The sequence below is a fragment of the Lepidochelys olivacea genome, assembly GCF_965140295.1.
Source record: "Lepidochelys olivacea isolate rLepOli2 genome assembly, chromosome: 18".
NCBI lineage: Eukaryota > Metazoa > Chordata > Testudines > Cheloniidae > Lepidochelys > Lepidochelys olivacea.
The window spans coordinates 10,083,173-10,110,000 of NC_140428.1; the positions used below are offsets into that span (position 1 = coordinate 10,083,173).

At 46.1% G+C, this 26,828-nt stretch overlaps 1 protein-coding gene across 1 annotated transcript; it reads right to left on the reverse strand.

Moving 5' to 3' along the window:
- LOC311532973 (claudin-16-like) lies at window positions 1–24,512 on the reverse strand (the record flags this gene model as incomplete). Its single annotated transcript, XM_084651996.1, has 6 exons — window positions 1–200; window positions 19,341–19,505; window positions 21,374–21,476; window positions 22,760–22,881; window positions 23,431–23,479; window positions 24,447–24,512. 6 exons carry the CDS (start codon window positions 24,510–24,512, stop codon window positions 1–3), a joined length of 705 nt encoding a protein of 234 aa, XP_084508122.1.
- Window positions 24,513–26,828: the final 2,316 nt, after the last annotated feature.

Below are 26,828 nucleotides of genomic sequence, written 5' to 3' on the forward strand. Positions count from 1 at the left end.
CTACTGACCTGTGAAGCTATAAAGGCAGCAGGTTAGCATGATGGATGCCATAAAGCAACCTGTCGAACCAACCATTCCCAGCCAGCAAGACCACCCGAAGTCGTAGTGGATCCCCAGGAATATGTCGTGTAATATCAGAGTGGCTCTCTCCACATAGACATCCACCGCATACCACACGGAGCCGACCATGCCAAGGACACCTAGCAAAAGAACAAAGTGAGCTGAGAAACACCTGCACAGAATGCTCCCTACAGACGCCACACCAGCCACTCTCCTTGGGGGAACAGGCCAGGCCAGTCTGACCGGGGTGCCAATCCCAAGGCTTCAAATATCATGAGTTAGACTGCAAAATAATATAATATTTGGGGAGGGGAAGAGAAGAGGAGAAGGGTAGTAAAATCTCTCTGAACCCCTGGGGTTCACCCTGGGGTGAGGGAGCTGCCTTTCTATCCCTCGCCGTCTGCCTCCCCTACTATGGCCCTTTTTGTCCCCTCCCTGTCTCCTTTGCTGCACCAGGCATCTCTCCCCCACTCACATTCTCCTTCCATGCTCCCCAACAGCCTCCTTTCCCCACCTGTTGCCTCAATTTATCTTCCCACACATTTCCCTCCCTGACCTTTCCCAGCTTCCTACTCCTCACATTCTGCTTCTCTGAGCCTCCATTTGCCTGCATCCTTCAGCCTCTTCCTGCACCGCCAAATTATCCTTCACTCCCTGTCTCCCTCCACCTCCCCCCATTTCCTTTGCTCCCTTGAACACCTCCTGCTCCCCATTCCACTACACCCCAATCTCTTTCTGGTGTTGTCTCTTTCCCCTACCTCCACCCAATTCCCTGTCCAATTCCCTAACCATAGAACACGAGTGTGAGCATCCTCCTCTGCAGACAGTCTGGCTTCAGCTCTATTGGGAACAATGGGATAGAGTGGCCATCTTTACTAGGTGCAGCCTCACTTTCACCTGCAGGGAAATGGGCACCATCTTGAATAAGGGCAGCCTGTGGCTTCAGCCCCAGTGTGTCAGGAGTTGCAGAAGAGCTGGCCTCTGGGCACGCTAACAAGCACAGCTGGCCTGTGGATGGTTGCCTAATTGGCTATGCTGCATGATTGGTCGGAAGAGTCAGCAGACTGGGGCTGAAGCCCAAAAGCAGTAGTTCAGTGGCTGCTCAAAGCAGTTGCCCATGGCTGCAATAGCTCTTACGCCGGCTTGTTCCCAGCCCTGCCCCTGCCTTGGCCCCAGCCTTGCCTCAGTCCGTAGAATCTGCTTCTCACCCTCGGATCTGATTCCTGGCTTCTGACTCCAGCTGGCCCTTGGCTCTGGCATCTGGCCTCTGACTCCAGCTCTGATGCTGGGCTCCAATTCCTGGCTATTGACACCTGCTCTAACCACTAGGCATGACCACTCACATCCCAGTCATTGACAGTTTGAGCAGTCCCTCTGCAAACAATAAGAGAACCAGAGCTGATGTGGTGAGCATGACTTCTACAATCCCTCTTTGATGGAGCTAGTGGGAGCCCTATGGACCTTGTAGGCCCAAGTTGCCACCCTGCAGGTGTAGAATGCAGTCCTGTAAAACTCAAGTCATGCCGCCTTCAACCCCAACCCCTGCTCCCCACAAGCCCAAGCTCCTACTGCCTGACTAATTTAACGATGATCACAACAAATTCTGTGCGTTCCTAAGTCAGGGTCATCTCCACTACATGCGTCCGATGAAGTGAGCTGTAGCTCACGAAAGCTCATGCTCAGATAAATTTGTTAGTCTCTAAGGTGCCACAAGTACTACTTTTCTTTCTCCTATTTCTGCTATGCCCACAGTCACACCCCCCACTGATCAAGCCCAAGTGGGATTGATTATCAGCCTGCTTATCAGGGAGTCCCTGGCTTGGGTGTTTTTGCTCCTGAAAAAATCAAACCCCTTTCTGGGACACCTTGAAGACTTCATCAGAGCTATGACAGTGACATTCGATGACCCAAGTCATGAGTGTGTGGCCAAAGTGTTGCAACAGGGATGCTGGCCCTTAGCTAAATATGCAGCAGAGTTCCAGTGCTTTCTAGTAGAAACCAAATGGAGTAAGGCTGCCCAGCATTATCATTTCCAGCTTGGCCTAATGACCGTATTAAAGATGAACTGGCATGTTGGACTCCTCATCTGGCTTGGCTGCCTTAGCTGACCGATCGAGCAAAACACCTCCAGGAAAAAGGATGGCCCTCCTGGCTCCTACCAGGCTGCCAGAGCTGGTCCCATTCCCAGTCCCTTCCCCATCGCCTCAGCTCATGCTAGTTGAGCATGTCTGGCCCCACCTCTCTGCTCTGGAGAAGAATCAACACCGGACATAGGGCCTCTGTCTGTAATGTGGAGAAACAGGACACTGTGCAACAAGCTGCCCTGCCAAGGTCTGATCTGTACCTGGGTTGGGAAACGTCAAGCTGCAGTCGCAGTAGCAGAGCTGGGCTGGGTTGGCACCTTCCCCTCTTCCCAGCAGCCCACACCAACACTCAGATACCAGTCCCCTGGTGATAGGCAAGCAGTGTCCAAAACATCTCCAGTTCCCTCTTTGGCTCTGGCACCCTGCAATGCCCAACACCCCCATCGAGGCACTGGTGGAGTCAGTTGCCTCAGGCAGTTTCATGGATCTGAAGTTTTCCCAAGCACATAATAACCCCATCCATTGCAACCCCACAAGTTAGCAGAGTCCATAGATAGGTCACTCCTTTCATCAGGACCAGACACCCACCAGATGGCTCTCTAAGAGGTAATTATCCTTTCAGGCTACCTAGGAATCCTCCAGTTTGGGCTAATTCATGCATCTCACTCATCAGTTGGGCTCATTGCCATGACCTGTGCAAGCTCATGGCAGTCAGGCATGATACACTTTGATTCCCCATCTTGCAGACAATCCTGCTTCCTGAGAGCCAAGCTAGGGCCAGCAACCCATTGTGGCTTACTTGGTCCTCCAGAGAAGTCAGAGATGTGAACAGAGGATCCAAAGCCAAACTTGGCAACCCCCTAGGACCAGGGATTCCTATTAAATATCAACTCTATGCTGATGTTTCCAACAATAAGAAAGCAAACATCTTACTGCCTCATTGCTGGTATGACAGCCCATCGACCTCCAGCCAGAAACAGAGGGTCCCTCTGGGCGCAACTACTCCCTCTCCAAATCTGAAGTACAGATATTCCCAAAATATCTCAAGGAAAACCTGAAGTTCATTCACTCCTCCACATCCCCAGCTGGGGTCCAGTCATCTTCCTGGCAAAGAAAGACTATTCCCTTCAGCCTTGTGTGGACAACCAAGTACTGAACAAGATTACAATCCAAAATAGGTTCTTCTCACCACTTATTAATGAGTTGTTCTAAAGACTCCACTCTGCCAAGATCTTCACAAAGTTGCACCTCCACAGAGCTTTTAACCTGGGAAAGATCTGATTGGAAGACTGCCTTCTGTACCAGCTCTGGTCACTTTGAGTATTTTGTCATACCATTTGGATTGTTCAGCACCTCAGCAACTTTCAAGCATTTAATCAATGACACCTTTGAGGACATTCTGGACCAATTACCTTATAGACTCATAGACTTTAAGGCCAGAAAGGACCATAATGATCATCTAGGCCATAGAACCTCACCCACCCACTCCTGTAATATACCCATACTCTCTAGCTAAGTTACTGAAGTCCTTAAATCATGATTTTAAGACTTCAAATTACCGAGAATCCACCATTTACACTAGCTTAAAACTGCAAGTGACCCATGCCCCAGGCTGCAGAGGAAGGCAACAAACCCCAGAGTCTGCCAATCTGACACAGGGGAAAATTCCTTCCTGACCCCAAATATGGCAATCAGTTAGACACTGGGCATGTGGGCAAGACTCACCAGTCAGACACCTGGGAAAGAATTCTCTGTAGGCTAGATGCGGAGGCTCTGTAGTTATTTAGAGCTTCCCCATCTAGCGTCCCATCACCAGCCGTTGCAGATATTTACCAGCCCCTCTATAAATGTATCAGATGTATTTACCAGCCCCTCTATAAATGTATCAAGCTCTTTCCTGAAGCCAGTTAGGGTTTTTCTTGCCCCTACTGCTCCCCTTGGGAGGCTGTTCCAGAACTTCACTTCTCTGATGGTTAGAAATTTTGTCTAATTTCAAGCCTAAACTTATTGATGGCCAGTTTATATCCATTTGTTCTTGTGTCAGCATTGAATTTAAATAACTCCTCCCCCTCCCTGGTATTTATCCCTCTAATGTATTTATAGAGAGCAATCATAGCTCCCCTCAGCCTTCATTTGGTTAGCCTAAAGAAGCCAAGATCTTTGAGTCTCCTCTCTTAAGGTCAGTTTTCCATTCCTCAGATCATCTTAGTAGCCCTTCTCTGCATCTGTTTCAGTTTGAATTCTTCTTTCTTAAACATGGGAGGCCAGAATTGCACACAATACTCCAGATGAGGTCTCACCAGTGCCTTGTATAATGGTACTAACACTTCCTTTTCTCTACTGGAAATATCTTGCCTGATGCATCCTAGGACTGTATTAGCCATTTTCACAGCCCCATCACACTGGTCATTCATAGTCATCCTGTGATCAACCAATGCACCCAGGTCTTTCTCCTCCGCTTTCAATTCCAACTGATAAATCCCCAGTTTATAGCAAAAATTCTTGTTAGTCCCTAAGTGCATGACCTTGCACTTTGCACTATTAAATTGCATCCCATTTCTATTACTCCAATTTTCAAGGTCATCGAGGTCTGGTATGATATTTTGGTCCTCCTCCATTTTGGCAATACCTCCCATCTTGTGTAATCTGCAAAATTTTAGCACACTCCCACCTTTTGTGCCAAAGTCATTAATAAAACTGTTAAATAAGATAGATCCCATGACCAGTCCCTGCAGAACTCCACTAGTAACATCTCTCCAGCCTGACAGTTCACCTTTCAGTATGACCCATTGCAGTCTCCCCTTTAACCAGTTCTTTATCTGCCTTTCAATTCTCATATTAATCCCATCTCCTCCAATTTAACTATTAATTTCCCATTTGGAACTGTATCAGACGTCTTACTGAAATTCAGGAAGATGAGATTTACTGCATTTCCTTTGTCAACAAAAATAAATAAATAAACAAAATCAATTATCTTCTCAAAGTAGAAGATCAGGTTGGTCTGGCATGATCTACCTTTTGTTGTATTTTATCACAATTACCATTTACCTCTGTGTCTTCAATGATTTTCTCTTTCAAAATTTGTTCCAAGACCTTGCATACAATTGTGGTCAAACTAACAGGCCTGTAGTTTCCCCAATCACATTTTTTCCCTTTCTTTAAAATAGGAGCTATATTCGCAACTCTCAAGTCATAGGGCATGACACCCTGAGTTTACAGACGCATGAAAAGTCCTTGCTATTGGGCTTTCAATTTCATCTGCCAGTTTCTTTAATATACTTGGATGAAGATTATCCAGGCCCCCCGATTTAGTCCCATTAAGATGTTTGAGTTTGACTTCCACCTCGGCTGTGGTAATATCTAATTCCATATCCTCATTCCCATTAGCCACCCTGCCGCTACCCCTAAGCTCTTCATTATGTAAGCAGAGTCAGGATGAGTTCTACTCTGACATCTGGTGGTGCGCCTTGGCAGGTCATGGAAAAGAACTCCAGGGGCTGATCTCATTTGCATAGGCACACCCACCCTGCCTAGATGGTCACTTTGGCTGCTGTGGGATCCCCAGTTTCTCTGTTATTGGGGCAGGAAGAATAAAGTGTATTATCCTGATTATGTGAATCAAGGACAGTGGAATTGTACTTGGCTTTTGTTATGATGGAGGGACTTGCCATCAACTAAGTAGCACTCGCTAGGCAAGGGACATGGGTTCCAATTCTCAGTGAATGGAGTGTGGGTGGGGACAGATTTCCTTCTGAGTCACCTGACCTGACCCCTGTAATGGCAGAGCTGATTTTGATTCCACGAGGAGTCTGGTTACAGATTGCAGAGCTAAATTCAGTTTGGGCCAATGGTGCTTCCCCTACTATGAGCTGAAATCACTGAGTACTATGTTAAGTAGCAGGGGGCCTGAAGTGATCACTGAGTACTATGTTAAGTAGTAGGGGGCCTGAAGACCTACTGGTGAGCGGCTCGAAGGATGGCTACTGGAGAGGAGCAGCTGGCTGTGAAGGCTGCAGCAGAAACCCACAGAGAGGCGGGGCAGTTGGCTGTTGGGAGCATGTAAGGTGCCTCTTTACATCCCCCCAATTTCCACACAGGCTGGAACTCTGCAGATGAACTTTGGAACTCTGGACTCACAAAGGACAGAGTTAGAGACTTTTGGGTTGCTGGACTTTTGGGTTGCTGGACTTTGGGGTTGTTGGACTTTTGGGACTTTGGGTGACTTTTGGGTTGCTGGACTCAAGAACCAAAGGGAAAGGACACAGCCCAATTTGCTTGATGTGGGTTTTTGCTCATGGTTTGTGTTATGAATCCTGTTGGTGGTGTTTCCCCAACATAATGCCACATTGTTTCTCTCTGTTATTAAAAGGCTTTTGCCACACTCAGACTCTGTGCTTGTGAGAGGGGAAATATTGCCTCTTAGAGGCGCCCAGGGGAGGGGAGGTGGTTTATATTTATCCCAGGTCACTGGGTGGGGCCTCAAGCTGGTTTTGAATTGTGTTATTGGAACCCCTAGATACTGAACCTGTCCCTTGTTGCTGCCAACTCAAACAGGCAGAAGGGTTCCAATTATACTTATTAAAACCGAGGCAAGTTATTTGTTTATGTGTTGGGCCATGCATAGATTATCATTAATCTCCACCCCATCCTCAGTGCTTAGCGGTCCCCCTTCTCTATTTGTTTTCTTTTTATTTATATGGCTATAGAACCTTTTACTATTGGTTTTACTCTCCTTTGCAAGGTCCAACTCTGCTGGCTTTTGGCAGCTCTCAGTTTTCTCATACACTTTCTGACCTCCAAGAGGTAGTGTTCCTTGCTAATGCATCTCATCTTCCATTCCTGGTAGGCTTTCTGCTTTCACCTGTTTGAGATACTTGCTCATCCAGCTTGGTCTGCAACCCTGCCCTATGAATTTATTCCCCTTACTTGGGATGCAGGCGTCAGATAGTTTCTGCAACTTTGACTAAAAGTAATGTAATTAAGTAAAAGTAATCATGGAGCAGGTCCTCAAAGAATCAATCCTGAAGCACTTGCATGAGAGGAAGGTGATCAGGAACAGGATCAGGAACAGCCAGCATGGATTCACCAAGGGAAGGTCATGCCTGACTAATCTAATCGCCTTTTATGATGAGATTACTGGTTCTGTGGATGAAGGGAAAGCAGTGGATGTATTGTTTCTTGACTTTAGCAAAGCTTTTGACACGGTCTCCCACAGTATTCTTGTCAGCAAGTTAAGGAAGTATGGGCTGGATGAATGCACTATAAGGTGGGTAGAAAGCTGGCTAGATTGTCGGGCTCAACGGGTAGTGATCAATGGCTCCATGTCTAGTTGGTAGCCGGTATCAAGTGGAGTGCCCCAAAGGTCGGTCCTGGGGCCGGTTTTGTTCAATATCTTCATAAATGATCTGGAGGATGGTGTGGATTGCACTCTCAGCAAATTTGCGGATGATACTAAACTGGGAGGAGTGGTAGATACGCTGGAGGGGAGGGATAGGATACAGAAAGACCTAGACAAATTGGAGGATTGGGCCAAAAGAAATCTGATGAGGTTCAATAACAGAGACTTGGTGGGATAACTCACATGACTGGAGTACTGTCATGGATGGTTATAAACTGTTCAGGAAGGACAGGCAGGGCAGAAAAGGTGGGGGAGTAGCACTGTATGTAAGGGAGCAGTATGACTGCTCAGAGCTCCGGTACGAAACTGCAGAAAAACCTGAGTGTCTCTGGATTAAGTTTAGAAGTGTGTACAACAAGAGTGATGTAGTGGTGGGAGTCTGCTATAGACCACCGGACCAGGGGGATGAGGTAGATGAGGCTTTCTTCCGGCAGCTCACAGAAGCTACTAGATCGCATGCCCTGATTCTCATGGGTGACTTTAATTTTCCTGATATCTGCTGGGAGAGCAATACAGCGGTGCATAGACAATCCAGGAAGTTTTTGGAAAGCGTAGGGGACAATTTCCTGGCGCAAGTGCTAGAAGAGCCAACTAGGGGGGGCGCTTTTCTTGACCTGCTGCTCACAAACCGGGTAGAATTAGTGGGGGAAGCAAAAGTGGATGGGAATCTGGGAGGCAGTGACCATGAGTTGGTTGAGTTCAGGATCCTGACGCAGAGAAGAAAGGTAAGCAGCAGGATACGGACCATGGACTTCAGGAAAGCAGACTTCGACTCCCTCAGGGAACGGATGGCCAGGATCCCCTGGGGGACTAACTTGAAGGGAAAAGGAGTCCAGGAGAGCTGGCTGTATTTCAAGGAATCCCTGTTGAGGTTACAGGGACAAACCATCCCGATGAGTCGAAAGAATAGTAAATATGGCAGGCGACCAGCTTGGCTTAATGGTGAAATCCTAGCGGATCTTAAACATAAAAAAGAAGCTTACAAGAAGTGGAAAGTTGGACATATGACCAGGGAAGAGTATAAAAATATTGCTCGGGCATGTAGGAATGATATCAGGAGGGCCAAATCGCACCTGGAGCTGCAGCTAGCGAGAGATGTCAAGAGTAACAAGAAGGGTTTCTTCAGGTATGTTGGCAACAAGAAGAAAGCCAAGGAATGTGTGGGCCCCTTACTGAATGAGGGAGGCAACCTAGCGACAGAGGATATGGAAAAAGCTAATGTACTCAATGCTTTTTTTGCCTCTGTTTTCACTAACAAGGTCAGCTCCCAGACTGCTGTGCTGGGCATCACAAAATGGGGAAGAGATGGCCAGCCCTCTGTGGAGATAGAGGTGGTTAGGGACTATTTAGAAAAGCTGGATGTGCACAAGTCCATGGGGCCGGACGAGTTGCATCCGAGAGTGCTGAAGGAATTGGCGGCTGTGATTGCAGAGCCATTGGCCATTATCTTTGAAAACTCGTGGCGAACCGGGGAAGTCCCAGATGACTGGAAAAAGGCTAATGTAGTGCCAATCTTTAAAAAAGGGAAGAAGGAGGATCCTGGGAACTACAGGCCAGTCAGCCTCACTTCAGTCCCTGGAAAAATCATGGAGCAGGTCCTCAAAGAATCAATCCTGAAGCACTTGCATGAGAGGAAAGTGATCAGGAACAGCCAGCATGGATTCACCAAGGGAAGGTCATGCCTGACTAATCTAATCGCCTTTTATGATGAGATTACTGGTTCTGTGGATGAAGGGAAAGCAGTGGATGTATTGTTTCTTGACTTTAGCAAAGCTTTTGACACGGTCTCCCACAGTATTCTTGTCAGCAAGTTAAGGAAGTATGGGCTGGATGAATGCACTACAAGGTGGGTAGAAAGCTGGCTAGATTGTCGGGCTCAACAGGTAGTGATCAATGGCTCCATATCTAGTTGGTATCAAGTGGAGTACCCCAAGGGTCGGTCCTGGGGCCAGTTTTGTTCAATATCTTCATAAATGATCTGGAGGATGGTGTGGATTGCACTCTCAGCAAATTTGCGGATGATACTAAACTGGGAGGAGTGGTAGATACGCTGGAGGGGAGGGATAGGATACAGAAGGACCTAGACAAATTGGAGGATTGGGCCAAAAGAAATCTGATGAGGTTCAATAAGGATAAGTGCAGGGTCCTGCACTTAGGACGGAAGAACCCAATGCACAGCTACAGACTAGGGACTGAATGGCTAGGCAGCAGTTCTGCGGAAAAGGACCTAGGGGTGACAGTGGACGAGAAGCTGGATATGAGTCAGCAGTGTGCCCTTGTTACCAAGAAGGCCAATGGCATTTTGGGATGTATAAGTAGGGGCATAGCGAGCAGATCGAGGGACGTGATCGTTCCCCTCTATTCGACATTGGTGAGGCCTCATCTGGAGTACTGTGTCCAGTTTTGGGCCCCACACTACAAGAAGGATGTGGATAAATTGGAGAGAGTCCAGCGAAGGGCAACAAAAATGATTAGGGGACTGGAACACATGAGTTATGAGGAGAGGCTGAGGGAGCTGGGATTGTTTAGCCTGCAGAAGAGAAGAATGAGGGGGGATTTGATAGCTGCTTTCAACTACCTGAAAGGGGGTTCCAAAGAGGATGGCTCTAGACTGTTCTCAATGGGTAGCAGATGACAGAACGAGGAGTAATGGTCTCAAGTTGCAGTGGGGGAGGTTTAGATTGGATATTAGGAAAAACTTTTTCACTAAGAGGGTGGTGAAACACTGGAATGCGTTACCTAGGGAGGTGGTAGAATCTCCTTCCTTAGAGGTTTTTAAGGTCAGGCTTGACAAAGCCCTGGCTGGGATGATTTAACTGGGAATTGGTCCTGCTTCGAGCAGGGGGTTGGACTAGATGACCTTCAGGGGTCCCTTCCAACCCTGATATTCTATGATTCTATGATTCTATGATTCTAATTCCAAACCTCCTCCCCATTCAGATCCTTGAGTTCTTCGGTCCAGTCCATGTCCCTAATTAGTTTCCTTAATTTTTTAAAGTTTGCCCTTTTGAAATCAAGGACCTTAGTTGCCGACCTGTTTTTGCTTATCCTTCCATTTAATTTAAATTGAATTGACTCATGATCACTCGAACAAAGGTTGCTCCCTACAACCAGTTCTTCTATGAGGTCCTCACTGCTCACCAATACCAAATCTAAAATGGCATCACCTCTTGTTGGTTCAGTGACTATTTGGTGAAGAAATCTGGGAACTATCACATCCACGAAAATCTGGGCCCCACTATTGTGTACAGCACTTGTCCTCCAGTCTAAATCTGGGACATTAAAGCCTCCCATAATCACACAATCCCCAGTAGTAGTTATTAAAACCATTAAAGAGGTCTCTATCAATATTCAACTCAGCTCATCGGTGTCTGTAGCATATCTCAATCACTATCCCAGGACAATCTCTGTTAGCTTTCTTCCCCAGAGTGTTTTTGACCCAAAGAGTTTCTGTTTTATCCATCCCATCACTTCTAATTTCTTGACAGTCTACTTCATCATTAATATACGGTGCTATTCCACCATCTTTACCTTTATTTTTGTCTTTCCTGAACAGCACATACCCTTTAAAACCTGTACTCCAGTCCTGACCACTATTCCACCATGTTGTTGTTATCCTATATTATCTAGTTTCATTTCCTGCACCAGTAGCTCTAGTTCCTCTATTTTGTTACCCAGGCTCCTTACGTTGGTGTATAAACATATTAGCTGTTTCTGCTTGGCTTCGCCCCCCTTCCTCATCCAATTGGATAAAATCATTCTACTGTCAGTATTGCCTACCTGACTGTTAGCTTCACTGGTATCAGCACTTTATCTCCTCTTAATGTCCATTCCCCTACCCACTGCTCTTCCTTTCTCCATCGCTGTGTCCTTTCTTCTTGATTTTCCTCCCAGTCAATATTAGATAAGACATGGAGATTACATGAACATCTCCTTCTCCTCTGAGTTCCTAATTTAAAGCTCTTTTAATCAGTTATTCCAACCTCCATCACAGAAGTCTATTTCTCTCACTCCTCCGGTGGAGTCCATCACATGAGAACAGTTCTCTGTCCATGAATGCCTCCCAGTGGTTGAACATCCCAAAGCTGCCCTCATAGCTGCTTGGGCCATCTGTTGATCATCATAATCTTACTGTGTCTTCACTCTCCTTCTCTAGAGACAGGTAGAATCCCGCTGACAATCCACAGAGCCTCCATATCTTTGAGTGTCTTCCCCAGCCTGGCATAGTCTCCCTTGATACATTTGAGTGAGAATCTGGCGGTATCATTGGTTCCTATGTGGAGGACAATCAGTGGATTCTTTCCTGCTCTCATTAGGATACTCTTGAGCCTCAGGTTCACATCCCCTATCTTAGCTCCAAGCAGACAACACACCCTTCTGTTCTCTGGATCAGCTCTGGTGACAGGCTTGTCTGTTCTTTATAGACCTGTCCCTTCCTGGTGTTGGTGTGGTTCGCCAGCCTACTTCCTGTTCTTTCTCGCTGCAAGTCCTCTCATCTTTTGTTCCCTCTTGCTGTCTTCTGTGAGTCATCCTGTAGCCTCCTGGGGCTCTGAACTCTGACTGTCTCCACTGACTCGTCCCCTCTTCTTATAGGACTAGCCTCTCTTCTCTTCTTTCTGGCCTGTCCACCTTCTGTTACTGCCTGATGTACACCTTCATTTTCCAACTCAGCAAACCTGTTCCTGAGCTCTATTTCTTCTTCATTAGCCAGTCTTTTCCTCTACCTGGTTCTCATAGTCACTTGCATCCACTGGTCACTTTCCTCACCATAGAATCATAGAATAACAGAGTTGGAAGGGACCTCAGGAGGTCATCTAGTCCAACCCCCTGCTCAAAGCAGGACCAATCCACAATTAAATCATCCCAGCCACGGCTTTGTCAAGCCTGACCTTAAAAACTTCTAAGGAAGGAGATTCCACCACCTCCCTAGGTAACGCATTCCAGTGCTTCACCACCCTCCTAGTGAAAAAGTTTTTCCGAATATCCAACCTAAACCTCCCCCACCGCAATTTGAGACTATTCTCCTTGTTCTGTCATCTGCTACCACTGGTATGAGAACAGTCTAGATCCATTCTTTTTTGGAACCCCCTTTCAGGCAGTTGAAGGCAGCTATGAAATCCCCCCTCATTCTTTTCTTCTGCAGACTAAATAATCCCAGTTCCCTCAGCCTCTCCTCATAAGTCATGTGTTCCAGACCCCTAATCATTTTTGTTGCCCTCCGCTGGATTCTTTCCAATTTTTCCACATCCTTTTTTGTAGTGTGGGGCCCAAAACTGGACACAATACTCCAGATGAGGCCTCACCAATGTCGAATAGAGGGGAACGATCACATCCCTCGATCTACTGGCAATGCCCCTACTTATACAGCCCAAAATGCCGTTAGCCTTCTTGGCAATGAGGGCACACTGTTGACTCATATCCAGCTTCTCATCCACTGTAACCCCTAGGTCCTTTTCTGCAGAACTGCTGCCTAGCCACTTGGTCCCTAGTCTGTAGCAGTGCATGGGATTCTTCCGTCCTAAGTGCAGGACTCTGCACTTGTCCTTGTTGAACCTCATCAGATTTCTTTTGGCCCAATCCTCCAATTTGTCTAGGTCCCTCTGTATTCTATCCCTACCCTCCAGCGTATCTACCTCTCCTCCCAGTTCAGTGTCATCTGCAAACTTGCTGAGGGTGCAATCCACGCTATCCTCCAGATCATTAATGAAGATATTGAACAAAACCGGCCCCAAGACCTACCCTTGGTGGACTCCGCTTGATACCGGCTACCAACTGGACATGGAGCCATTGATCACTACGTGTTGAGCCCAATGATCTAGCCAGATTCTATCCACCTTATAGTCCATTCATCCAGCCCATACTTCTTTAACTTGCTGGCAAGAATACTGTGGGAGACAGTGTCAAAAGCTTTGCTAAAGTCAAGGAATAACACATCCACTGCTTTCCCCTCATCCACAGAGACAGTTATCTCATCATAGAAGGCAATAAGATTAGTCAGGCATGACTTGCCCTTGGTGAATCCATGCTGGCTGTTCCTGATCACTTTTCTCTCCTCTAAGTGCTTCAGAATTGATTCCTTGAGGACCTGCTCCATGATTTTTCCAGGGATTGAGGTGAGGCTGACTGGCCTGTAGTTCCCAGGATCCTCCTTCTTCCCTTTTTTTAAAGATGGGCACTACATTAGCCTTTTTCCAGTTGTCTGGGACCTCCCCCGATCGCCATGAGTTTTCAAAGATAATGGCCAATGGCTCTACAGTCACATCCACCAACTCCTTTAGCACCCTTGGATGCAGTGCATCTGGGCCCATGGACTTGTGCTTACCCAGTTTTTTTAAATAGTCCCAAACCACTTCTTTCTCCACAGAGGGCTGGTCACCTCCTCCCCATTCTGTGCTGCCCAGTGCAGTAGTCTGGGAGCTGACCTTGTTTGTGAAGACAGAGGCAAAAAAAGCATTGAGTACATTAGCTTTTTCCACATCCTCTGTCACTAGGTTGCCTCCCTCATTCAGTAAGGGGCCCACACTTTCCTTGACTTTCTTCTTGTTGCTAACATACCTGAAGAAACCCTTCTTGTTACTCTTAACATCTCTTGTTAGTTGCAACTCGAAGTGTGATTTGGCCTTCCTGATATCACTCCTGCATGCCTGAGCAATATTTTTATACTCCTCCCTGGTCATTTGTCCAATCTTTCACTTCTTGTAAGCTTCTTTTTTGTGTTTAAGATCAGCAAGGATTTCACTGTTAAGCCAAGCTGGTCGCCTGCCATATTTACTATTCTTTCTAAACATTGGGATGGTTTGTTCCTGTAACTTCAATAAGGATTCTTTAAAATACAGTCAGCTCTCCTAGACTCCTTTCCCCCTCAAGTTATTCTCCCAGGGGATTCTGCCCATCAGTTCTCTGAGGGAGTCAAAATCTGCTTTTCTGAAGTCCAGGGTCCTATTCTGCTGCTCTCCTTTCTTCCTTGTGTCAGGATCCTGAACTCGATCGTGTCATGGTCACTGCCTCCTAGGTTCCCATCCACTTTTGCTTCCCCTACTAATTCTTCCCGGTTTGTGAGCAGCAGGTCAAGAAGAGCTTTGCCCCTAGTTGGTTTCTCCAGCACTTGCACCAGGAAATTGTCCCCTACACTTTCCAAAAACTTCTTGGATTTTCTGTGCACCACTGTATTGCTCTCCCAGCGATATCAGGGTGATTGAAGTCTCCCATGAGAACCAGGGTGTGCGATCTAGTAACTTCCATTAGTACCTGGAAGAAAGCCTCGTCCGCCTCATCCCTCTGGTCTGGTGGTCTCTAGCAGAGTCCCACCATGGCATCTCCCTCGTTGCTCACACTTCTAAACTTAATCCAGAGACTCTCAGGTTTTTCTGCAGGTTCATACTGGAGCTCTGAGCAGTCATACTGCTCCCTTACATACAATGCAACTCCCCCACCTTTTCTGCCCTGCCTGTCCTTCCTGAACAGTTTATATCCATCCATGCAAGTACTCCAGTCATGTGAGTTATCCCACCAAGTCTCTGTTATTCCAATCACATCATAATTCCTTGACTGTGCCAGGACTTCCAGTTCTCCCTTCTTGTTTCCCAGGCTTCTTGCATTTGTGTATAGGCACTTAAAATAACTCACTGATCGTCCCACTTTCTCAGTATGAGGCAGGAGCCCTCCCCTCTTGCGCTCTCCTGCTCGTGCTTCCTCCCGATATCCCACTTCCCCACTTACCTCAGGGCTTTGGTCTCCTTCCCCAGTGAACCTAGTTAAAAGCCCTCCTCACTAGGTTAGCCAGCCTACTTGTGAAGATGCTCTTCCCTCTCTTCATTAGGTGGAGCCCGTCTCTGCCTAGTACTCCTTCTTGGAACACCATCCCAGGGTCAAAGAATCCAAAGCCTTCTCACTGACACCACCTGCGTAGCCATTCGTTGACCCAGCAGTCTCCCCTCAGAGTTTTCCAGTCTAGCTTGCATCTGTGTGTGTTAACATTTGCCTTCAGCCTCCTCTTGCCTTCCTTGCATCATCTGCTCAAATCCCCTTCAGAACTCAACCATAGTTTCCAACTGCATCTCCAAACCTCAGATCTTCTCTTCCATCAGCTCTGTCAGGCAGCACTTCATACAGACAACCCTCTTTTTGGGTACCCGTTCCATGATAATGTACATCCTGCAGCTTCCACATCTGGTCATCTTTACTGTCTCTTCCATTCCTTAGGTCTAAGCGCCTGTCAAGGGAACAAACAAACAAAAACAAAAAAACAAACACCAAGACAAAACCTGATCACTGCACAGTCCCTTCCCCAAACAAACTTCCTCAAACTCCCCCTATTTTCAGCTCTGTTTCTGGCTCCTATGCCATTGTGCCTGTGTCGTTGGCTGCCTGAATGAAATCCTCATTTTCTCTGAAAGTCACTTGAAAAAGAATATGAACCAGTCACTTCTTGATCTGCACAAGCTGGCAACTGACAAGAATGACCCTCATTTGTGTGACTTCATTATTCATTATTTGTGTGAAAGTCAGGACTGCCAGAATCATCATGTGCACACTGTCTTGGAAAGATTCTGCCAAAACCACCTCTACACATTGCTTGTGAAACATGAGTTCAATAAGGACACCTTAGAAGTCCCAAGGGACTCACCAGGGACTCATGGCAGTAACAGCCAATTGTGCTGCACCCAAGGATGTACATGGAGTGCAGCAATTACTGAGGATTGCCAATATCTAGTGATTTATTAAAGGATTCTCTAGCCTGGTTGTACCCCTAATGGCACTCTTGCAAAAGGGGGCCTGGTTTGCCTAGTCCACAGAGGCTCCAGTGGCCTTTGATCAACTGAAGAGTGCATTCACCTCAGAATCTACCCTGATTCACCCATATCCCACTAAACCATTTATGAGTAAGGCTGGCATCTCGAACTTTGCCATAGGTGCGTATTATCTCAACAGGTAGGGCCCTGCAACCAGCTCCATCCCTGTGCTTTTTATTCTCAGAAGGTAATCCCAGCAGAGAAAAATCAACTACACTATTACCAAATTACCTCCACTATTTAACATGGCCTGGAAGAAGACATAAAATCATCATTGATATAGTTTGCAGATGACACAAAAATTGGGGCATGGTGAATAATGATACAAAAGACTCTAGACTACTTGGTAAGATGGGCTCAAGCAACAGTATGCATTTTAATATGGCTAAATGTAAATGCATACATCTGGGAACAAAGAATGTGGGCTATAGTTACCAGACTGGGGATTCTATCCTGGGAAGCAGTGACTCTGAAAAAGATTTGGGGATGGTGATGGATAATCAGATGAACATGAGCTGCCAGTGTGATTCTGTGCTTAAAAGGGCTAATGCAATCCCTGAGATAAACAGGGGAAACTTGAGGAGGAGCAAAGAGGTTATTTTACCTCTTTATTTGGCATTGGTGCAACTGCTGCTGGAATACTGCAACCAGTTCTAGTGTCCACATTTCAAGAAGGATGTTGATAAATTGGAGAGGGCTCAGAGAAGAGTCATGAGAATGATTAAAGGATTAGAAAACCTACCTTATAGTGATAGACTCAAGGAGCTCCATCTATTTATCTTAACAAAGAGAAGATTAAGTGGGAATGTGATTCAATCAATATGAACCTACATGGGGATTAAATATTTAATAACGGCTCTTCACTCTAACAGAGAAATATACACCACAATGCAATGGCTGGAAGCTGAAGCTAGATCAGCTGAGACTAGACATAAAATGCACTTTTTAATAGCGAGGGTAATTAACCACTGGAATAATTTACTTAGGTTGTGGTGGATTCTCCATCACTGATCATTCTGAAATCAAGACTGAATGAGTTGTTAAAAGATTATTTTGGGGAAGTTTTATGGCCTGTGTTACGCAGGAGGTCAGATTGGATGATCACATTGGTCCATTCTGGCCTTGGAATCTATGAATCCATCCCATAATACCATCCATATCCCATAATTTTCATATAGTTTTTTTTAAATCCCACAAACCTATGCAGCACTTTTCAGTCTTTGCCATGTCTGACCAGAAGCAAGCGGCTCGCTGAGCTCTGCACTGTTCTCATGAATGTTGCAAGTACAGAATGCACAATTCTCCTGTATGTGCTGAACCTCAGCAAGTACCACTACAACTCGGGACATGAAGATTTCTTCTGAGACGGTTTGCTGAGGGACATAGAGAAAAACAATTCAAACTTGTTGGTGTCATTCACAGAGAAGCGGCAGACAGTGGAGTGTCGCTTTTGGGTCTGAGAAACGAGCACTGGGTGCTGTGATCTGAGTCTAATACGCGTGTGGGATGGTGAGCAGCAACTACAGACCTTTTAGATGTGAAAGGCCACGTTCCTGGACCTGTGTGCCAAGCTTGCCTTTGCCCACCAGTGCAAGGACACCAGAATCAGAGCTGCATTGACAGTGGAGAAGCAAGCAGTCATCGCACTCTGGAACCTTGCAATACTGGATTGCAAGTACTGGACTGGGCAGAGGGAAATCATTTTGGAGTTGGAAAACCCGCTCTGGGGGCAGTCATCATGCAAGTGTGTAGGGCCATTTACCATCTCCTGCTACACAGGACTGTGATTCTTGGCAATGTGCAGGACATAGTGGATGGTTTTGCAGCAATGGAGTTCTCAAACTGTGGTGAAGTGACAGACAGCATGCATACCTCTATTTTGGCACTAGCCTTGTCACAGAGCCCATTAATAGAAAGGGCTACTTTTCTATGCTTATACAAGCATTAGTGGATCAACAGGGATGGTCGGGGAAGGTACGTGCACCCTCGCATCTGTAAAAACACAGGACTCGTCACAAAGCTGCAAGCAGAGACAGTCTTTTGTGACTGGCAGATTGGCAATAACAAAACGCCAAGAGTGATTCTGGGGGACCTTGCTCCCTTGGCTCATGAAGCCGTACACTGGCCACCTCGACAGCATCAAGGAAAGATTCAACTACCAGCACAGCAGGTGCAGAATGACAGTTGAATGTACTTTTGGTAGATTGAAGAGACGCTGGCAGTGTTTACTCACTAGATTGGAGCTCAGTGAGAAAAATATCCTAATGGTTGTAGCTGCCTGTTGTATCCTGTCTGTGAGACAAATTGGGGGAAAGCTTTTCTCTACTGCTGCCCTATGGCGGTGGTTCTCAACTAGGGGTACGTACCAGCAGAGGTCTTCCAGGGGGTGCATCAGCTCATCTAGTGAATTGCCTAATTTTACAACAGACTACATAAAAAGCACTAGCGAAGTCAGTACCAACTAAAATTTTGTACTGCCAATGACTTGTTTATATATACTGTATATACTATACACTGAAATGTCCGTACAATATTTATATTCCAATTGATTTATTTTATACTTATATGGGAAAAATGAGAAAGTAGCCATTCTTCAGTAATAGTGTGTGTGAAACACTTATGTATTTTTATGTCTGATTTTGCAAGCAAGTAGTTTTTAAGTGAGATGTAACTTGAGGGTACGCAAGAGAAATCAGACTCCTGAAAGGGGTGCAGCAGTCTGGAAAGGTTGAGAGCCACTGCCCCACAGCAATGAACTCAACAAGCAACAGCCCCACCCCCACTCCCTCCAGTTGAGACTATCACAGACACCACAGCTCCATCCTACCCACGCCACACCACAGCACCCACCATGACCTGACGCCAGCCCACTCCCTATTCTTTTCATCTATCCAGCTCCACCAGCCCCAGCCACCACCACTCCCCAGGCCCAGTAGATGCAAATCCCATTCCACTGCACAGGTTTGTTATTGACAAGGCCAATTGCTAGTGCTTTGGAACACTTACTTCCAAGGCCAAGGGTTAAGCCAGCCATGTAGCACATCTTCAGTTTGATATGGGGCGCTTCCTTGAGAAACTTGATGCAGTCCAGACCCAACAGCAGCGTAATCAAAGCCAAGCCCGCCAGAATGTCAGCTGTGATCAGCAGTGCTCGCGTCACCACGATCTTCACTGAGAAGAGTGAACAAAGCAAAAACTGGACAGATCACAGTCATGACAGTGTGGATTTGACTCCAAACACCTTCTATCACTCGGTGTTAGGCATGCTGCTGTTCTAGGGTAACACATGTGTGCTATTGTAACCCATGGGTGAGTGTTTGTTACAGGTCCCCCTCTGGCTCTGATCCAAAGAGGACATGAGTCTGTTACAACCCCCAGCTGCAGAGCCTTGGCTCTTTAGCTCAAGCAGTAATAGTTTAGCTTAGCCGTGGAGGTCCCTGGTTCAGTCCTGATATGTTGTCTAAGAGGGTGATTGTCCCACATTATAAGACCACTGCTTATCATGCTGTGCAGTAGTGTCTCATCATTTCCATCTGTTATCTTATATTTAGACTGTGAGCTCTGGAACTGTCTTTTTATTCATGTTGTACAGTGCCTAACATAATGGGGTCATGGGCCATGACTAAGGCTCCTAGGCATAACAATAATAATTAATATAGATATCACAGTATGAGCCATGTCTCGGTGGTGTTGTGTTACTAGTATCAGTCTTCTCACCGCTGCAAGGATTTCACCATGTTCCGCAAGACACAACTGCCTGAATGTCTGAAGCGTTATTTCCCCTTTCCACTGCACTTACAACGATGGTACCAGGCAAATACCCACAATGTGGCGTTTGACAATCCGGGCAGCACAGCACTGTTTGGACGCATGCTTTACTTGTAATGTAGCTGATGCCAGGGGGAATGCCCACCATCGACATCGATGTATGGTCCATTGGTAGAACTTGTGTGTTTAGGTAAGGCCTTTGTCTTACAGTGAACAGAATAATGACAAGAACAATTGAAATTCATCTAAAACTGACTCTGGCAGATCCTCTGCTGGTTTAAATTGTCAGAGCTCCGTTGGCATCATTGGAGCTATGGGAATGGACACCAGCTGACATCTCCTCCACTGCCTTTATCTTAATCTGTAATGGTCTTCGCTTGGGGTCTGGTTGGGGAGCTTGGCCTTGTGGTCACAGCCACAACCCCTGTGTGCCAAGGGGGCTGTGGGGAGAGGAGCCCAGGCTCTCCCACTCCACAGAGCTCCGACCCAGGGCCTTTTTGTGCTATCAATAGTCTGGCAACCAAAGCTGCTTAAGGCTGTCCTCCCTGGGCCACTTCCTCTCCTCCTTCCCTCGGGTCAGCTTAGTTCAAATCTTAGTTTCCTGTTGGGAAGTCCAAACCATAATACGTAAGAGGGGGCTACCAATGTCCAGGGTCCACAGATGGGAGAGAGGGGGCTATTTCCCTCTCTGGTTGTCTCTGGGGTGGGTCCTCCCTTCCCTCAAGTAGGGCCCCTTTGGGCAGCTATGTCAGAGCCTTTAGGCTTCCCTCTGCTCTGCTGGAGCTGGGGGCTGCAGATCTGCTCACCTCCAGCTCTGCCACCCAAATGAGCTAATTCCTGTTTTTTAATTCCTCCAGTAGATGGAGCATTTGCTGCAGGTGTGGAGGGGTGGGCCTGGCTGAGCCCAAAATAATCCCTTAAACCCTTGTTGTCTAGTATGAGGTCTGTATACTCCATCACACAATCAAAGCTTTTAATGCCATTTAAATGTGACTGTTAAGCAGTGGACTTACCCCTATAAAAGAATCTAAACAACCAAAGAAAAAGAGGAAATTTTTCACATGAAGTTTTACTTCACTTTGGGTTTTTAAGGTTTTGAATGTTTTTATGTGTGTTTTTTTAAAGCATTGGTTGTTACAGTGGGAAGAAGCAAATCATATAGCTTAATGCAAACTCCAAATCACAATGAATTGCTTAACGATGTAACATATGCTTTTGTAAACACACCCTGTTCCCGAACACCCATTCTCATCATGACAAGCAGGACTCACATGGATGGCCTGCTAAAATGGAATCATACTGGTCACAAGTCCTGATGCCATCTTGCACGTTGGTGACACATTCCCTCCACAGGCCCCGGCATTTGAGGCTGACCTAGAAGAGGAAGAAAGAAAGAGATAGAGACACTCAAGCAAAAAGCATCCCATGATCCTTTGGGGCTAATCTAACCCAAGAAGGCAAAACCTGAGCTACCAGCCAATGGACACAATTTGAAAACTCTCTGTAGTTCACAGGCACAAAACTGGAGATGAAGTAGAAAAGAGCCATGAAAATGATTTGAGAGCTGAAAAAATACCTTACAGTGTTAGTCTAAGAGCTCAATCTGCTTAAACTTTCAAAAAGAAGCTTGAGAGGTGACTTGATTATGGTACATTAGTATCTTCATGAGAAGAAAATGCCAGGTTCTAAAGAATCTAGCAGAGAAAGATTTACAAGAATCGATGGCTGGAAGTTATAGCCAGACAAATTTAAATTAGAAAAAAGGCACACATGTTTAGCAGTTAGAGTGGTTAACCTTTGGAACAAACTACCAAGAGGAGTGGTGGATTTTCTATCTTTTGATGTCGTTAGATCAAAACTTGCTGCTTTTCTGGAAGATACATGTTAGCCAACACAAGTTCCTTGGCTCAACACAGGGGTAACTGGGTGAAATTCTCTGGCAGAACATCAGACTTTGATCTAATGGTCCCTTCTGGCCTTAAACTCTATGAACCTCTATGATTTAATTGGGGATTGGTCCTGCTTCGAGCAGGGGGTTGGACTAGATGACCTCCTGAGGTCCCTTCCAACCCTGATATTCTATGATTCTATGATTCTAACCTATAAAATATGTGAAACAGGTTAAATGCAAAGCACTGCGTGCTCACTGTATGGTGTGTAGGATCTACCCAGCTACGGCTAATCCTTGAGTCATCTTCAACTTGAGTCATCTTCAGCAGCAAAGCAAGGGGCAGGTAATACCATCTCTTCCCTCCCCCTGCCCTGCCTCATGGGGTGCAGCCATGAGGCAGGGCAGGGGGAGGAAAGAGATGGTATTACCTGCCCCTTGCTTTGCTACAGAACCCCCATACTGCCCACAGTTCCTAGGACCCTGGTCAAGGCTAGACGTGGGACATAACGATGGAAGGGATGTATCAGGATCATTGGCAGCTGTGAACCATCAGTCCAGTACTTTCATGGGCTTGCCACAATTTTTGCTACATTGTGAAGTGTTCTCCAAATTTTAAGCTTGCATTTAACCTTAAGCTGATATCTATTTCTATGTAAGACACAGTTATGAAAATACATGCAGATGTGCTGTGATACTTCCTAAATTGAAGCAGCTCCTTAGTCACAGCACTGAACACTGAGTAAAAGGCTGTTCTTTTTCTGCTCACCTCCAAGCTATCATCAGCATTAACCATCCAGCAATCGGTGCAGGTGGCTATGACCAGGAAGAGGGTGGAGAGGAGACCCAGGCAGAAAGCCATCAGCTGGAAGATCACACTCATCTGGAACACTGCAGGACCCCAAAGCACAGTGGGTTGACATTGACACATCAGCCCTGAAGAGAGATGAACTTCCCCACCCTAGCCTGGCACTATTTATGCATCCTGATCCCCCAAACCAGGCACCAATACATTCCAGCCACACAAGCCGGCAGCATTTGTGCTGCCCACACAGTGCTGCTAACTCTGTTTAGAACCAGCAATGAACTCAAGAGATGGAGAACGAAGTCCTGGCTCAACTAAAGTCGATGGCAAAATTCCTCTTGATTTCCAGGCGGCCAGCAGTTCGCCCATTGTTTCCAGAACTGTAGTGCAGGATTACAAGGGATCCCTAATAGGCAAATGTCAAACAAAAGTTAGGTAAGCAATTCTCACAGCAAACTGAACACAGTCTCTGCACACAGAATGTGTTCAACAGGAACATTCCACTGCTTGACCAGTCCCCAACAACTTTAGGGGCATGAATGATTGTGGGCCTGTGCTTGGAGGGGGCGGGGATCAGTTGGTTAACCCATGTGGTTCCAGGTCTCTGCACAGGGGGAATAATGGGGTTAAACTACCTGCGGTCAGAGTGAGCGTAAGTAAGCGATAGGGGTATACGTTGTTCCACTGGAGAAGCAGAAGTGGACGAAAAAATGACGGAGGCCCATTTGAAATGGGAAAAGGCTCCTTTGGGGCTGTTTATCATTTCTAGGCTATGTAGCCCGTGGTTCTGGAATGCTACAAACATTTTCTTCTCTCAGCTGAAATTGATCATAAGCAGCATAATAGCAATATACCGGCTTTATTAAAACATAGATGGGTTCCTCTGTGTGTGTGCAAATGAATGCACGTGTTTATATGTGTACTGGGGTGTTTGTGCATACGTGTGCTCATGTGCATATTAAGAGGAGACAGGTTTTCATGGCCGAGTTAACTCAGGTGATCGGCACCTATGTCTCAGCACTTGCGTTAGCTTAGCGCCAGTGCCTGAGTCCATCGGAATGCTCTTGGACCCCATTCCAGCGCCCCAAAAAAGGGCTGGAATGGTGTCTCATGGCACTTATGGGACTTCTGATCCTCGTGTTCCTGCATTGCTTGTGTGTAGCGCTCACCACTCCCTAGCACCCACAGTGCAAAGCCATACCGGAGTAATTGGGTCCTCACCAGGGCTGCACTCACCTGTGTGTGTTGCTAAGACTTCTGGGGACACATCCCATAGTTCTTTGTGCTGTAATAAGCTGAGTTGCTGTGACATTCTGTACCTTGGGAGAGGGCCCTGTAACTCCCAAATACCTCATTTATACATGAGTGTGATCTTGTATGTAAAGCATGCCTAGTAAGGTATCAGGGAAAAGTGATCTGTGATCTGCTGAAAGTCAGTTCTCTATCTATAGATGTGGATATCATTCATGCATATGAAGTTATGAGAATTGTGTTGTATGGGGGTCACTAAAACATGCTGTAAGTTGGAGAATCAGCCAGATATTAGCTCCTCAGAGGCAACAGCAAAGAAAATAGCCAACACCCGAGTAGGGTGTCAATCAACCCATCAACAACCATTGTCTACCAAGGGAGCGACAATACAATGACTCACTTCCATGAGGCCACACCAGAGGAATTGCTCAACCTTGCCATGAGACTCAGCAATGTCCCCAGACATGCCTGGACTTGTGTTTTCCAAGCACATGGACTGAGGGTGTAAAACAGACACAGTGGCCACATGCTGGGCCTTTCTCTTTCACCCACCCATGCTGCAAGCAATAAGGACATGCTGAAGACTCCATCTGAGGGGACTGGCCCAGATTTCAAGGGTGAAATCTGTGCACTATGAACTGCAATATCCAGTGGGGGTGAGAAAAACTGCTTAGTCTAGATGTTGCCCAGTCTAATAGTGTTGAGAATTTAGACTGCGTGCTTATATTTTATTTTATTTTGGTAACTAACTCTTGACTTTTTGCCTGTCACTTACAATCACTTAAAATCTATCTTTTGTAGTCAATAAATTTGTTTTACTCTTTATCTTTACCAGTGAGTTTGTATGAAGTGTGTTGTAAATTTGCTCAGGTTTTGCAAAGGCTGGTGTGTGTCCACTTTCCATTGATGAAGTGGTGAACCAATTAATAAATCTGCACTGCCCATCTTGAGCAATGCAAGATGGTATATTCCTGAGGTACAGAGCTGGGAGCTGGTTGGATTTGGTGCTAGTGCCTTTCTCTGTGTGATTCATGAGTGGCTCTGGAGCAATAGAGCTGGGTATGGGGCTCCATATTCTGTTGTGCTGAGTGATCACAGTGTCTGGAGGCTTTGCTGCTTGTCACTAGCAAGGCATTGTGAGAGAAAGCCCAGGCTGGAGAGATTTAAGGGGGCACAGTGGTCCCACAGTCCTAGGCTCCACTCCGGGGATCCCGTCACAGTTGCTCTGTGATTCTTTCCCCGTGAATAATGGGAGAAGTTGTCTGTCCTTCTAGGCACATACCGGGAATTGTGGGAAGGCAATGGAGGACTATCATCAGCACTCAAATGATTTAGCCTCAATGCAAAATGAGCAAGTTACCAGCCTGAATGAAAGCGGCACCTGAGCTCCGGCCTCTCCCCAAGCTGGACCAGCAAGTCCAGGTTGAAATCACCACTAAACTCACATCAGAAGGTTTTGTGTGTAGACAGGAGGAAAGTTAGAGGCAACACCCTACTAGGAGACCAGGCTAACTCTGCAGTGAAGACAGACCCATAGGCGGCGCATGAACCACTGGCTGTAGGATGACCTTTGGTAAATTGTTCCAATGGTTAATTACTCTCACTGTTAAAAATGTGCACCTTATTTCCTGTCTGAATTTGTCTGTCTTCAACTTCCAGCCATTTCATTGTGTTGTACCTTTTCTCTACAGATCTATCTTTGCTAGACTGAAGAGCCCATTATCAAATATTTGTTCCCCAGGTAGTTACTTATAGAATGAATCAAGTCACCCCTTAACCTTTACTTTGTTAAGCTAAATAGACTGAGATCCTTGAGTCTATCCTTAGAGGCATATATTCAAATCCTTTAATTATTCTTGTGGCTCTGAACCCAGTCCAACATCCTTCTTGAAATGTGTACACCAGAACTGGACACAGGATTCCAGTAGTGGTCACATCAGTCCCAAATACAGAGGTAAAATAACCTCCCTACTCCTACTCGGTATTCCTCCATTATGCAATGCATTAGCCCTTTTGGCCACAACGTCGCACTGAGAGCTCATGTTCAGCTGATTATCCACCAGATCCCCCAAATCTTTTTCAGAGTCACTGCTTTCCAGGAGAGAGTCCCTCATCCTGCAAGTGTGGCCGACATTCTTTGTACAGATGTAGATATTTACATTTAGCCATATTAAGATGCCTATTATTTTCTTGGGCCCAGTTTACCAAGCGATCCAGATTGCTATGAATCCATGACCTTTCCATTATTTACCACTCGCCCAACCTTTGTGTCATCTGCAAACTTCATCAGTGATGATTTGGTGGTTTTTTCCAGGTCATTAGCAAAACTGTTAAATAGCAGAGGGCCAAGAACTGATCCCTGTGGGACCCCACTGGAAACACACCCATGCGATGATGAGTCCCCATTTACAGTTACATTTTGGAACAATCAATTAGCGAGTTTTGAATCCATTTAATGTGTGCCATATTGATTTTGAATCTTTCTACTTTTTTAATCAAAACATCATACACTACCAAGTCAACCGCCTTACAGAAGTCTAAGTCTATTACATCAACACTATTACCTTTCGTATCCAAACTTTGTAATCTCAACAAAAAAAAAAGAAATCAAGTTAGTTTGACAGCATCTATTTTTCATATTTTCTCACAAAATGCCTCATTATCTGGGGGTGTTGCTGCATTCATGAAACTCATGGGGACCCTGGTGTGTGTACTCATGCAAACTTTATTTGAAGCAAGAAACTCAGGCAGGGGGCCCTAACAGAGATCATCAACTGACTGA